Source organism: Streptopelia decaocto (assembly GCF_964273445.1).
Source record: "Streptopelia decaocto genome assembly, chromosome: Z".
Classification (NCBI taxonomy): Eukaryota; Metazoa; Chordata; class Aves; order Columbiformes; family Columbidae; genus Streptopelia; species Streptopelia decaocto.
This window is the reverse complement of record NC_138657.1, coordinates 54155345-54170013: the sequence shown is the minus strand read 5'-3', so window position 1 is coordinate 54170013 and position 14669 is coordinate 54155345. Positions and strand designations below refer to the sequence as shown.

Sequence of the window (14669 nt, the reverse complement as noted above, 5' to 3'; positions counted from 1 at the left end):
AATTTCACATGACCATAAGACTTGGGTTTATAAAAAAACTACAGGAACAGTGCCAAGTGGAAAATAATAGAAGCAGATATATTTTTATGAACATAAAAAAACTTGACTGGAACAAAAGCTAGGATGGGAAAAAATAAAATCTTATTTACACATTCATTTTAATTCAGACACATGCTAAGATAGCATGAGATGATAGAGGTAAGACTACAAACTGTTAAGACAAGGGGGTCACTTACGTAAGTGTGTTGCACTTCATTTGGTCATGTAGACCATAAGGAGTATAGGCTTTATAACAGTGTGGCTTCTCACGTTAAATATGAACAAACATAAATCATGAAGGATAAATCAGGTTTTTAGGACAACTGACACACTTGGAAAATAAAGAGATACAAAAGAGGAAACTGCAAGGTATACTGTATAACATATATGACATATTTTATGTAGATACATACATATCCACAAAGGCACACTTGTCCAAGTTTGCAGACATTATGCATTTAAAATGCAAATAAATCAGAAGGATTAAGCTGTTTAGAATATAACTGGATTTGTGACACAGAAATAAGGGTGTTAGCAAAGCAAAAGAGTGTAGGAGAGGTTCAACAAGGAAGGATGAAAGCTGCAATAACACAATGATGCGATTGCCCAGTTTTAGCCATATAAATACCTATTTTATATCTGAAAGTTTTAAAGGCAAAAAACCTCAAATCAAGTCTTTTTGTTTTTCGTTTGTTTGGGTTTTTCTTCATGAAATGAAGTAGACATTATGAAAATAACTGTTTGTTGCAGTCTCGCAAACTTTTGTGACATTCAAATTAGGAAAGCTGTTTCAAACTCAAACAAAGAAAAATTTAAATGCAAATAAGTAGGACAGAAAAAGTGCAAAATAAAATTAAAAAAAAAAAAAAGAGGAAGTAAAAGTAAACTAGCTACACATTTGGACCCCTGATAATAAGGCAAATGTATAGGAGTCTGACAAGAGGAAAATAGATCTTGGCTAAGTCAAGGAAACATCACATGCCAAATGACAACACTGCTCACAAGCTTCAAATCACTAAATATGGAAATTTCTGAGACAATAAAGATTATTATTAAAATAAAGCTCTAAGAAGGAACATGATCTTATGTGACCGATCTCGTGTAAGGGATACTGGATGCTGTTTTATTCTCTATATAGATCTTGGAAGGAATATCCTAAAAAGTGTTTCCTGGAATCTGCCCTGATGTTTGTGTGGGTAGATGCTGGCAGTAGATATGAGATGTCGTATGATACCATTGCAGTTAGTTATTGGGGTTCAGAAAGCAATATTGCCATGTCGCTGTGGCAGAGCCCTAATTGGCCTTGGTACAGCTGGCACCACTGTGCAAGTCTCTGCCATGTCTTGGACTCTACATATGGAGTATCTATGTCCTTCTTCCTTGGAAAGGCATTATGGGTACATGTTATAGAGCTATTTGTTTGTAGGGTCTTACATAGTTACACAAGAGAATTTCTTCAAAATGTTGGTAACTAAACAATATAATGTCACAAGAACTGAAACTTTTCACAAAAAAAAAATATTAAAATAACTTTAAGAATAAATTTCAGAATTATCAAAACTTTTGTTCAACAACATAAACCCCTTTTTTTCTAGTCTGACATGACTTTTATTCAAATAGTTGATTAAACTGAAGTAAATATAGTGAAATTACTGAAATTAAATTTTTCAGCTGATCTGTGCTGAATTTATTTTGAGGTCTGACAAAAAAGACAGTTATTCACACTTCTGAAGCAAACTTACTCCTTTTGCAATGCTTAACACTTTTATAGGAGGGGAAAAGTCTTTCTTAAACATCCACAGAGAAAAATATTTTTTACCTAGTCCTTGAAATTTTGAGTGTATTAGTGTTAAATAGTACCATCAGGGGCTGTTATGAAACTAGCATATGAAAATAAGAAGAAACAAATTTGAGTCATGAGTTCATCTCTGTGCTTCTTGAACCCTTGAAACAGAGGTCAGAAGAGCAAAATCAGTTTCTTCCAACTAGCTTCTAAAGCTGTGCACTTTTTTATGTTTTTATATATAATGGGTTTGAAAATGTTTCATTATTTTTAATGAAAGAAAAAAAAATATTCAAAAGATCATACCAGATCCTACAATAGCCATGTCATTCACTTACTTATGTCATACACGCACACATCTTCACAGAATCACCAACATAAACAAAGGAGTGCACAAATCTACTTGGGTGTTTTGTAACGTGACTTAAGAAACATGTTCTAGTGCATTTTTTTTAGTGTGAATTAAAACCATCCATAGCTGAAATCTGATGGGAATCTTGGTAATGAGTTTGAGTCATTTGTGCTGTCATTAGAATTACGATATCACTGCTTAGTGACTTCATGTATGTGAATTGACCACACTTTGAGCACAAGATTCTTTCTTTGGTTTATTCCTGCTCCTGCATTCAAAAAAATCATATTCTGTACTGGACTTTCCTTGCTTTATATGAAAATTCTCCTCATGTTACAAAATAATGCTACAACTATGTATTCAGCAAAAGCTAAGGTAGTTGCATTGGAAAGAATTAATCAGGTTAAATGTGCACACTGCAGATGCCCATTACATTTATATGTATTATAAATATGCAGTAGAGCTTTTGTTGATAAAATCAGTGATATCAAGGTCACTTTTCCTGCTGAGGAAAGTATCTAAGATAAGTGGCATAAGTTACTTATGTAGGGAGGTTTAGGTTAGACATTAGGAAAAGGTTCTTCACCCAGAGGGTGGTGGAGCACTGGAACCGGCTCCCCAGGGAGGTGACACAGCCCCAAGCCTGACAGTGTTGAAGAAGAGACTGGACAATGCCCTCAGACACATGGTGTGAACTGTGGAGTTGTCATATACAGGGACAGGAGTTGGACTCAATGATCCTTGTGGGTCCATTCCAACTCAAGACATTCTATGATTCTATGTTTCTATATCCTGAGCTTCTCATGAAGTTGCTGCTTCCTCCCTTACCTCATGCTAGGGGTAGACACTGAAGTCCTTCATCTCCACTGGCCTCATGGTCCAGTTGCATTTGAATGGAGCTTTGTCCATGACCTGATAATCTACAAATGTGCACAGGGAGAAGGTATGAGAATGAACTATGCTATAAAGGCTTTTTCTTCAGGAAAATTGACAGTAGATTGTTTGTACACTGCAGTGAGTGACGGAGAACTACATTGTGTGTTTGCATGTGGTGGGAAAGAATATTACGTATGCTTTTCTGGATGTAGCTTGAAAGAGGATAAGTCTGAGGAAGTTCCCTTTCTTTGCTGGAGTCCAACTTTGTCATTTGTTCTGTTTGGCATGCTTTTCAATATTTTTGTTTGTTTAAAAAAACATTACTTATTTCAAGATGGCAGTTCTTATCACATTCATGTTAATGCAACTGGATTTTATCTTGACAAGTTTAATATTCCTGTTTAAAAAAAAAATGCAGAGATGAGACCATGCCAAAAGATTGTATTAGTAAGAAAAAACAGTAAAATTTATCTAAAATCACTGACTCAACTTGAAAAGGCAGTTAAAAAAGCTAACAGGGCATCATCTGTAATGTACTGAGAAATGTACTGAGGAAAAAAACAGGTCTAATTACCATTGTATAACAACCTTGGTGTGTTCATGTTTTGAGTAATGTGTGCATTCTGGTCTCTGTATTTCAAAGGCACAGTGGTGTTTGATGAAATACAAAGAATGGCAGCTAAAATGGTCAAGGGATGAGGCAGCAGTCTTTAAAGAAAAATCTTAGAAGGCTACAACTCTTCAGTTTCTACAGGAAAAGGATAAGAAGGTTATGACTGAGCTTTACAAAATCATGAAGGTGGTGTATAAAGTGAATGTAGAATCTTTCACCAAATGCCACAATGACAGAACTAAGGGAGGCTTGTTGAAACCAGTAGGACACCACTTGAAAGCACAGTAAAGGAAGTGTTTTCCTACATAGAAAGATTGTCCGAAGGCTATGGAGGAAGACAGTACTAGGAAGTTCAAAAAAGAGATTAGACAAATCCATGGGCAACAGCTCCTTAGATGGAGTCTAAAGGGAACGGGCAAGGATGAACCCTAAATCATCACTAATATAGCAGCAGTAGATGCTGGGAAATATGATGTGAATGGACTACAGAAACTGGACAGGCTTTCATGTTCTCCTGTTGCTGCAAGTGAAGACTAGTTTAAGTAGACGATTGCTCAGGCCCAGAAGAACATGTCTTTTATTGTTAGAAAATAGAATACTTATTCACTTCAAACTCCACCCTTAATTCACTAGAGAAAACAGCATTTGGTCCCATTCTATTTTGTAAAAATACCACTGTTTAACATGATACACTCTGAAAAACAGTATTGTGCTGACTATGCAGGCTTTCTCAATAAAAGCCTATATACTACCTCGAAATTCTATGATTGTCATGATTTGAGGCCCATACTGTCTATGAATGCCTATTTTGCTAAATGAAGTCACCTATGTATTCCACCAGACTTCATGCAGTAAAGGTCATCTCTATCTTGCAGGTTTTGTTCAGCATTCAGAAATCCCCCAATTATGTTTATGATATTTGATGCTTCAGCATCCCCATGACTTTGGACACTGTGCAGCTTGCATTGAACATTCCTGTGGACTGTTTTCAACATCTTCAACTACTGGAAATGTAATTGGAAATTATGTGAGGTCCAATTCCTCTTTTGTTCAAGAGTAGTTTCATAAGCTCTGGCAACGGGGGATGAGTTGCATCGGCAACAATGACAACAGGCACTTGCCTTCCACAATCATAACACTGGAGAGGAAAAAAAGGTTAATTTAGTACAGGAAAAAAATCCTTGACTCTTCAGCAGCCAAGCTGTATACATGCTGTTACATTTACATACTGTTCTCTCCCATGTAGACAAAGACTCCTTCAATGAATACCCTGATCTTGCCAGCACTGGGATCCTGAGTCTGAAAATCAGCAGCTACTTTAAATACAGGTTTTATGCCAATAACCTAGAGGTATCTGACTCATTCAATAGCACTTGTTATATATATTAATCATCTTTATACTGGCAATAGGCTTGCTAGCACCTTGCAATTAATGAAGGAACTGAACTGGTTTGGGATGGCCAGTCTCTCAGCAGTGTAATGCAGTCACAGCTTCCTCCTGCCAGAAATGGGTTTCAGAAGACTGGGTCATGTTCATGGCAGAGTTCTACTTTGTGGTACCTTTAAGTCAGGAATGCAGTGCAGCTTCCATAGGTTAGCACAGTCAGATCTCACGCCATTCTTCTGAGCAAGCTCTTATGCCCCAGAAACAAGATCATTCACTGATGTCAAGCCATAAGCATTTTAACATCTTCGTTCAATAAAACTTCTATTTAGCATCCCTATTGTGATCTACGTGTTAAGGGTATGGTAATTAAAAGCTCATCCAGCACAACAGTTTTGTTCCACTTATCTATAAATACACTATAGACTGAGAAAGTCACACATGACAACATCCTTCAGCAATTTTCAATCTACCAAATTTCACAATATCACAGACAAGCAATATCACTCACTTCTGGAGTTAAATTAGAACAGATGCATTGTTCTACAGAATACCACAGACTGAATCACTGAAGGCTTCTGCTCTCACAGGCACTGGGTAGGCAGGGATGTGCCCTTTGCAGGTGGGTCAACTCTAAGTTCCAAAAACCAGGAAAGCTTGAATTGGCATATGTTACAAAAGTCAAATAAAGACAGAGGAAGGCCAACCCACAAATTAAACAAGTAACTATCAACTCTAGGCACAGCATGCAGAAAGAATTGTGGCAAAAAGCTGTCAATACTTCTGAGGCTTATTGGGTCTTTGGGCTAATTACCTGTATAATAGAAAAGTAAAGTTCTAAAATCTGATGAATTGCACCTTTTCCAACCAGTAAGTTGTTGTTCAACAGCCCTGGCTTGCTCAACTTGTCATCAGTTCCTTTCTTAAATTTCCAAAATTTTAATACAGTACCTCCAAAATAGTATTTTTTATAAGTTTAAACTCTTCCTTTATTACAAAAGAAGGACAAACAAACAAACAAAAAACGCACACAAAAAAGCAAGAAAACCAACAAAACAAACAAACAAACAAAAACCAACAGCAATAAGACAGTTTCCGTGGAACAAGAAAGTGGAATCATATTCTCATTTAAATGAATGCATGCACTCCTGTCTCAGCCAAGGTTGTCGCTTACAGTGAGTTTCCTTGCTACCTTCTTATATCTTCTCAGGAATAACAAGACAATCGTCTTCACTGAAAAGTCTGTACCATCATTTACCCATTCTAGACAATTCCCTAGAAATGTTCTGATTCACGACTGCACTTCACGATCACATCCTGAAGTTAGGAATAAGTAGGAATCGGTGTCAGAATTGAGCAGCATTAATGTAACAGGTAATACTGCTTAAATAAGTCACTTTCTTATTTTGCATAAATACCAACCATCTGCTTTAATTTCAGTCACTATAATGTCAGGAGAAATTTTCCAAGGGGCATCAGGAAGAGAAGGTTTGCCTCCTGTCATGCTAAGCAGCAGCTACCCCTGACCGAGCTGACTTTGCAAGGGGAAGCATAAGCACAGCTTGGGCTCATCTGCACCTCCTCAAAGGTGAACCTCTGCCCACTACCAGCAGGTGATAGACTCTGGGTCCTTTGTAATATTGATAAGAATATCATGCTTTTGCCACATACCCTGATGTTATTGCATCTTTCGGACAGGGGGTGAATGTGATTTCAGGGAATCAAGAGCAGATGTTTCTCTGCTTTGCCTCTAAGTCTTTTCCATCCTCTCACCGATCTCTGTGTGTTGGGAGCCTGGTTTCTGTTCTTCACTGGAATTTTGTTCACATGGGAAACTACAGGGCAAGAACATCCTGGGAACATTTCTCTCAAACTCTTGCAAGAGGGGTATCCATACTTCAGTACAACCCTGTCATTCAGTTCATGTGCTCCTGGGACCCACAGACTGCCCTGTGGTTTTTCTTCTCACATTTTCTCCTTCCCCCTAAGAGCACCTCTGCTCCTCCGACACACAGCAGGATTGCCATGTTAACAGATAAAGAAAGGAGAATTACATGCTGTACATCTCCCTGCCTGCTGGCCTGAACATCCACCAGTGCTCCTGCCTTCATCATGTTACTTGTCCCTAAGCATTTTGGTGCTGTTTAAGATTGTGATGAGCCTGCAATGTTGCTATTCTGCCCCACAGAACCACACAGAGCGGTGCTGAACCATGGTGACAAACCCACAGATTCCCGAGTGTGTTGATGAAGAACACCAACTGAAATAATGCAGGCGATTCAGAAACTGGTCCTGCTCAGGCCCACCGTGAGGGTTGCTGGGTGTGAGGAGGGTGGGCTGGCCTGAGCTGATACCTTCCCAGGGACAGTCGGGAGCTGAGCTGGGTGTGCAGCGGCCAGTGGTTCCCTCCGCTTCTCTCCTCCCTCTGCACTCCTGTCTCCCTCTGGTCTCTGGCTGGAGCAGGGCTTTCCTGGCTTCGTTCCATGCTGCCAGAGAACAGTATGTACCTTGTCTAGTCAGCCTCCAAGGATCTCCCTCAGAGCCACCTCTGAGCTCAGGTCGTGTTTCCAAATTCACAATAAGCAGAACAGGTATTCTCACCTAGCAGATCAATGTCATAACTAAAGGCAGAGGCAACAAAAGGGATGCAGACAGGTATTCTAAACAGAATACTTGGTGGTCAAATCATCCTGCACATATTAGCTACAAGGATTTTTTCCTTTGGATTTTTTTTTTTTTTTTTTTTTTTCTGCAAGAATCAATGGAAGCCATCACAGAAATGAATAATTGAAAGGCAGAAAATTTAATCAGAAAGATACTGATTTATTGTCACAGTTGTACATAATAATTGAAGGTATGTATATTTTAGCTCACTACCTTGGAGACAGCCTTTGGAGTGTAATACTTTCAGAACATATAGTTCACCAAATTATATTACTTTATTATTTTCTAACAAATATACAGAGTGACTATTTACTGCAGTTATTTGAGCAAAACTTTTCCTTAGCAGCTTCTGAGAACAACTAGAACTACTATTTATCTTGAGTCATATAGTTCTTTCATTTTCTTTTACTACAGAATATTTTTAGTAAAGGATAACTGGAAGAAAATACTGCCTGCTTTAATGGCAGTACTGACATGGCTTTAACTCAGAATGAAGACTATTTGAAACATAAAGTTTTTAATAGGCTAATGTCCAATTAACTTGATATATTTCCTCACAAAAAAGGTATCTAGTTACTAGTCTATCCCACAGTAACACATCAGTCATTTGTTTCTAAGCAAAGGCTATATTTTAAAATACATCATTTTATGTGAGTTAAATATAACCCAGAACAGTTAGTCTATTATGTGCTTATTAAAAAAACAGAGAAGGAAAAAATGTGGGAGAGATTAAAAGAGGGAATTTGTTTCTCATACCTAATAGAAACCTGTCCTGTTGGTGACTATTAAGCTATATAAAGCATAATGTTCTCACAAGAAAAAATATTTATCGAAAGACAGAACTTTGCTGATCACTAACAAAAACTGTGCAAGAAAATCATGCACACAGATCACTCTTACAGTCTGCTTCTACTCTGAGCCTCTGAGAGGAGGGGAAATGCATGAAGCATAACGCAGCACAGTCTCACACATGCCACTATAAAGTCTGTCTCCTCTCAGGACACTTATCTCTGCCAGTCAGTCTATTTATGCAGCAAAACTACATGTACATATCCCAAAATAGCTCATGGAAACTATAGCTTCATTTTACCCTCCAGACTCCAGCACTGGAAAAGCTTGAAATTACAACTTTGTTCCTGAAATAAATCTACTGAAGATTTTTAGAAGGTACCTGTACATGCAAGGACTGAACCTGACTACTGAATGGGAAAAACATATGTAATGGGTTAAAAGAACATATGCAATGAGTTCTAAAGCAAATGCTACACAAAGTATTGTAACAGAAAATATTAAATAGTTTTGATTCTTACTATTAACTGTGAAACTCAGCAGCTGAACACCTTAAATAACCATCCAAAATCTATCAAGTCAAAATTAAACACTGTGGCTCTCTTGGGACATGTCTGTGTGTCATAATAGGATGGGGAGCTTGAAAGAAATAAACCAAACACATTACCACATTGTGTCGGCAGTCCTTAAGGAGCTGGTAGATCGGGATCTTGGCTTCATAACAATGCTCATTTTGAAAAATTCCTTCAGTGTTTCTAGTAGTCAAACATCAGTTGTCCTTACAAAGCTCAATCTCAAAGTACTCCATTTTTAAATCCTCTGCTTTTTAAAACCCTTGAAATCCATCTCCTGTAATAATCCAGGCTGTGGAGGAAGAATTCTAACATGCTGCAACTCCTTCCTTTTTCATGCTGAATTTACTCTAGCGCTGTGCTGTTCGGAAATGACACTGCTTTTCTCCTCTGTCTTGTATTGCCCTGGGAGGAACTAGTCTATTTTGAATCTATTCTCCCTGTAGGTCACATGGGAATGAAGGCAGCTGAAAAGAGTGTCTATCTCCTTCTTGCATTTTGATAACAACAGGTTTAAAGGTCAACCACATAAAAAAAAAAAAAAAAAAAAAAAAAAAAAAAAAGGAACAATACTGATGAATGATAAATGAAAGGAAAAGATGAATGTAAGTTACAGTAACATTAGTGAGTTTGCAGGGATTTTCCACTTAGAGTTGTGCTAGATAAATTAGTCTCTGTGGAGTAAAGGAAGGAACAGAGATTTTTAATTCCAAGTTAACTAAAAGCCTTACCTAGAAATGTAATTATTCCCTTTCTTTTTCTCCTTCCCCTTGCCTACATATTGTGAATAAATACTATTGTCTACTTTCACAAAACAGAAAGTATTCCCTGTCTGAATGACATTCAAACACTGTGGGGAAGTTAAATAAAAATAAAATTCCTTGTTGACCGTTAAAGTCAAACACACATACAGATAGCTATTGTTATAAATCACTGAAGGACAAAATACCGCAGTTAAAGAACTCTAACATGACATCCTCTCTACAGTACAGCAGAAAGAGATCTTTTCCTGTTACAGTAAATACATTAATAGTTTATGCATTACAAGCAAAATTGCATTTATAATTGCTAGACAGAAACTTGTTATAAAAGCTTTGAGAGTTAATTTATTGTAGGAAATACTAGTGTAAGCATATTTGGCAATTACAGCATTCGAAGAGTAAAAAAATGCAGAGAACTGGATAGTGAATATACCATTCAAATTACACATTTTGAATTTGCTCTGAACTCTGTAAGAATTGTTTTAAATTGAAAGACCAAAGTTATTGCTCAACAAGTGATCACATGCATAACAGCCAATTCTTTGTACAGTCTTTACAAGTATTGCAGTATATTACTTTTGATGGTGGTGCAGCTAGGTTATATAATGAAAGCAAGTATTAAAAATTGTATCTATAAATTTTTTATAGACTTGGCAAATAGAAGGTAAACATGATAAACAAGCTACACATTAAATATCTAAAATCATCAAACAGAAATATGCATAACGTATGTAAAGCTCTCTAGAACCTTTGTACTTTGTTTTAGAACAGCACAATAAAATGCATTGCCAGTTACATTCTGTATCAACACGAAAGATCCTAACTGCCCTGGAGGCTTGTGCCAGTCATCTGCATACAAAGTGCTCCACAACAGCAGAAGGAATGTTATTGACGTTTCCTGCTAAGCATTTGGTTCTTCATGTTTTTTTGGCACCAATCTTTCAAATATCACCTAGTGGTTAATGCAGGAGCTTTCGTAAGAGTCCTGTGGAACCGTAAATGTTAACCTCAAAGAGAGGAAAAAGCATCTGTGGTAAATTTAGCTCAAAGGGTCGTACAGTCATGAGACCTTTACTAACAGTTGGTCTGTCACTGTGCAGGTCACATGCCTATAAAAGTGGACATAAATCAGGCACCATATTGTGAAACTTTTTTATTCCTTAAACAGATGGAGTAGGTCATGAAGAAAAACAAAAATAATATGAAATAGAGGTGCTGGGCTATTACAGAATAGCTCTTAATTTAAAAGATTTTTTTTTTTTTTAAGTTTGCCTGGTTATTTTTTATTGATAAATGCCAACATTATTCCCATACCAATGAAGGAACACAAAATGAAAGAAAATAAAACTTTTGACTAAGTGATTTCACAACACTGTACTGTAATGGAATATTCAAGGACCACTTCCGCTGTGCCACACAGTACATATCTCAGGAAGGTTTGTTCTCAAAAGTGTATCTGTCAAGATGTTGCCTCTTACTTGTATGTAATTAATAGAAATATAACTAGAAATATACTGTAGTATATTTTTATACTAAATATTACTATACAATATAAGCAGACTGTACTTACAGGTACGTATACAATTACAAAAAAAAAAAAAAAGTCTGATGGAGTCACAGATCACCAACAGAGGTAAATAAAAACACCTATTGCTAACATGCTTTCTTTTTGGCCTCTTTCATCAGCCCCTTAGAAATAAACCCTTGGTCTCAAAGTGCCCACCAAGATCAGACCTGGTGCTAATATGAAATAGGTACTAATTAGCAACTATAAGACTACAGTATTGCAACCATATTCCAAACAGTCAAATCAGAACCTGTCCTCAGGTAACAACCTTAGAAGCATAGGCTTCCTGCAAAAAGGAATGTATCAGTATGAGGAGGGGGCTTAGTATACTTGAGTCTTACGTGAAATTCAAAAATTGAGTTTGGCGAAGCTAGAAAAAAAGAAAGAAAAAAGAGAGAGTCTGAGAAAATAAGGCATTAAAAAAGAGCAACAATAAGCAATTCAAAAAAACCCTAAGAAAACCCCATCTGGGTTGGTGTTTTGCACGCTGTGTGCAAAGCAAAAACAAAGTGTCTATGATTTCTCAGCTCCATTAGTGGGAAAAAAGTTTTGCAGACTACCCACGGATTTGATAGTCAGTATGAGAAAGAAAAACCTTTTTTAGAAGTTTCTAGGGAAACTATTAGACTGACTTTGGCACTTAGCAATACCTTCTAATTTGTACACAAAACCTGTTGTGCTACCATTAGTATCAATGACAGTTTTATCTAAGATTTAAATAAAGCTAAGAACATACCAGCCCATTGTCCTCATTAAAGATGACAAAGCATTTATTTCAGGTCCCAGGGCTTGGCATGGGTCAAATAATATAAACTCTCAGTTTCTTATAATTTGAGGAATTAAGAGAGAAATAAATGAACAGAAATTAAGAGAATAAAGAGAGAAATGTCTGTTCAACTCTGATAGCAATGGAAAATTGTAGATATAAATTAATGATTTGTTAAAAGAGCCTATAAGAAGCTAGCAGCAAGAAACATAAATGAAACTTCTCAAAGACATAAGAAATTGCAGTATCAGATCAAACTTAATTATAAGAGCTAAGGTTTACATATACAAAAATGGAAATGTATCTGCATTAATTGGAAGCATTATTTTATCCAAGAACAATATTTTATTAGTAAGGGCTACTGCATTTCATCCTATTAAATCAAAAATGCAAAGATGCCAATTATGTACAGATATAGATCTAAAATACTACCAAGAAGATAAAAATAAGCATATTCATCATTGTACACTGCATGTTTATAAAAAGATGTGCATGGCTTTATATATATGCACGCATAATATACACAGTACATAAATGCAAGCATCTACTTGAGACAAATGCAACACACATTTGTAGAGTCTGATTTGTATATGTAATTCTGTAACTAAAAAAAAAAAACCACCAAAACCAACCCTTATTTCTTTTCATTGTTGGAATCTGTCTTTGGGGTGGCAGTAATAAAGGCCCTCAAACTGAGCTCTTGTTGGTATGCCATCACAGTTAAGGCAAGTGTTAATTGAATAATCAAAATTTAAAAATAAATAAATAAATAATGAAAATACTAAAAGATGGACCCATTCAGTACTGCTAATCACACTAATAATAAAAGCAGCAAGAAAAGCAGCAATGTGTTTATCTGCATGTATCTGTTTTGACTGTAAACTAAGGAAGAAAATATATAGAAGAAATCAAAACAGCAATAATAAAATGTGTGCAGGATTCAACCTACTTTGATGCTTGCATCTTAGTTACTCATCTTCAAATTAGTAACTAATTGAATGAAATCACTGTTACATTGCACAAAATTGAAAATTAAAATTAATTTGAAAAAGCACAGCTTAGTGAATGAGTCACAGGACTGACTGTTCCATTCCATGCTTGAGAACACCTTTGTCTTGGGAGTATGGAAAATTTGCCTAAACATTCTGAGCTTTGACTTCCTCATTTGTAAAACACAGATAATGCACATCATGCTTCTTGAAAAGCACATGGACATCAAAGTGCTGAAAACATGCAATAGGTGCCAGGTTGTTATTGCTGTTGTTATATACAAGCTGAAGAAATAGATTAACAATCTTCATTTTTAAGACAAAGTTAAAAGACCCTATAGTCTAATAAGACTTGAGTTTAACATTGTAAGTTAAACCTGCAACAGCTGATACCACTTTTCTTGTTTAATGGGGTGAAAAATTCAGGTATTTCTAGCAAATATGCATTGCTTTAGGACATGTAGGGACTCAGGCAATCTATCAAGAGAGAAAGAGCACCTTGAAAGTCTAATGTCAAGCCTTAACATGTAAAGAATGGCATCACTCTTAAGTATGCTGTCTGGAATGTACATTAGAAAATGAGAGGTACACAACAAGCTGCTGCTTCTTCATGTGCAATCTTAGTTTCATCATAAATTTATTTCAGACAGGATTATTAAAATATCTCTAAAACCCTGGATCTAGGTTCTTTTACTCAGGACTATCCCCAGCATTGCCTAGCTACTATTGCCTCTGGTCTTGTGTATACTTTGTATCTTCCCTTTCTCTTGCTAATGTAGGCTTGCCAGTTTACATGCTTATATGAAATATAGTTTTCAATACAAAAAGAATATGCACTGAGATCTGAACCCAGCCTTTCTAATCTCTAGGAGCACATACACCACAATAGGAAACATTTTCTCAGAAACTAAGGACAATACCAGTGAGGTTTGCTACAGCTCATCCTAGTTCATCCACAGGACTAGTTTATCCTCTTACGTCCTATACTGCAGAACAAGACTGAAGGACAGAAAAGATTAACAAGATGTTCTTATATAACCTGCACGGGTGGGTTTGAGAACTAGTAATGCAAATGTAGGTTCAGAAAAGACATCTTTCAATAACAAGCATTAAACCAGAGAATTACAGAAGGAAATTTTTGACCACCAGAAGATTTTGCCACTGCTTACCATCACAAATAATTAAAAAAAAATATTTTCTAGGGTGTTGATGGAACACTGGGAATTAAACTCAGCTGTTCATTTGTAGGTGACGGCGTATTCAGTTTTGACTGGAGCAACTTTACGAGAGAGGAAAAAGGTATACATAATTGCATAAATAAAACAAGTAAAAAAAGTAGTAATAATTACAGTTTAGAATTCTGAAGAATGGGAAAAGGCAAACTAAAGGGTACTGAAGAAGTGCAACATATGTCATTAGTGTTTCCTTTCTACATCATTTACATTCAGCTGGTTGGATCAAACTACCTGACTTATGAATAAATATGGTTTACTTGCTCAGTGATTATAGTGTAA

At 36.4% G+C, this 14669-nt stretch overlaps 2 protein-coding genes across 4 annotated transcripts in view; both read right to left on the bottom strand.

Moving 5' to 3' along the window:
* Positions 1–14669, bottom strand: part of LOC309451561 (3',5'-cyclic-AMP phosphodiesterase 4D) — a gene marked incomplete at its 5' end in the record, with an annotated part of 350513 nt that overhangs the window by 137962 nt on the left and 197882 nt on the right. The gene's annotated exons all lie outside the window — the stretch shown is intronic.
* Positions 3940–14669, bottom strand: part of LOC309451564 (uncharacterized protein) — a 34618-nt gene continuing 23888 nt past the window's right edge. For both annotated transcript variants that reach the window (XR_014186275.1, XM_082075315.1), the window contains one exon: positions 3940–4801. Coding sequence is in view for 1 of the 2 variants with exons in the window: in XM_082075315.1 (XP_081931441.1) it covers positions 4661–4801 (141 nt within the window). In the remaining variant the exon portion in view is untranslated. The remainder of the gene's footprint in view (positions 4802–14669) is intronic.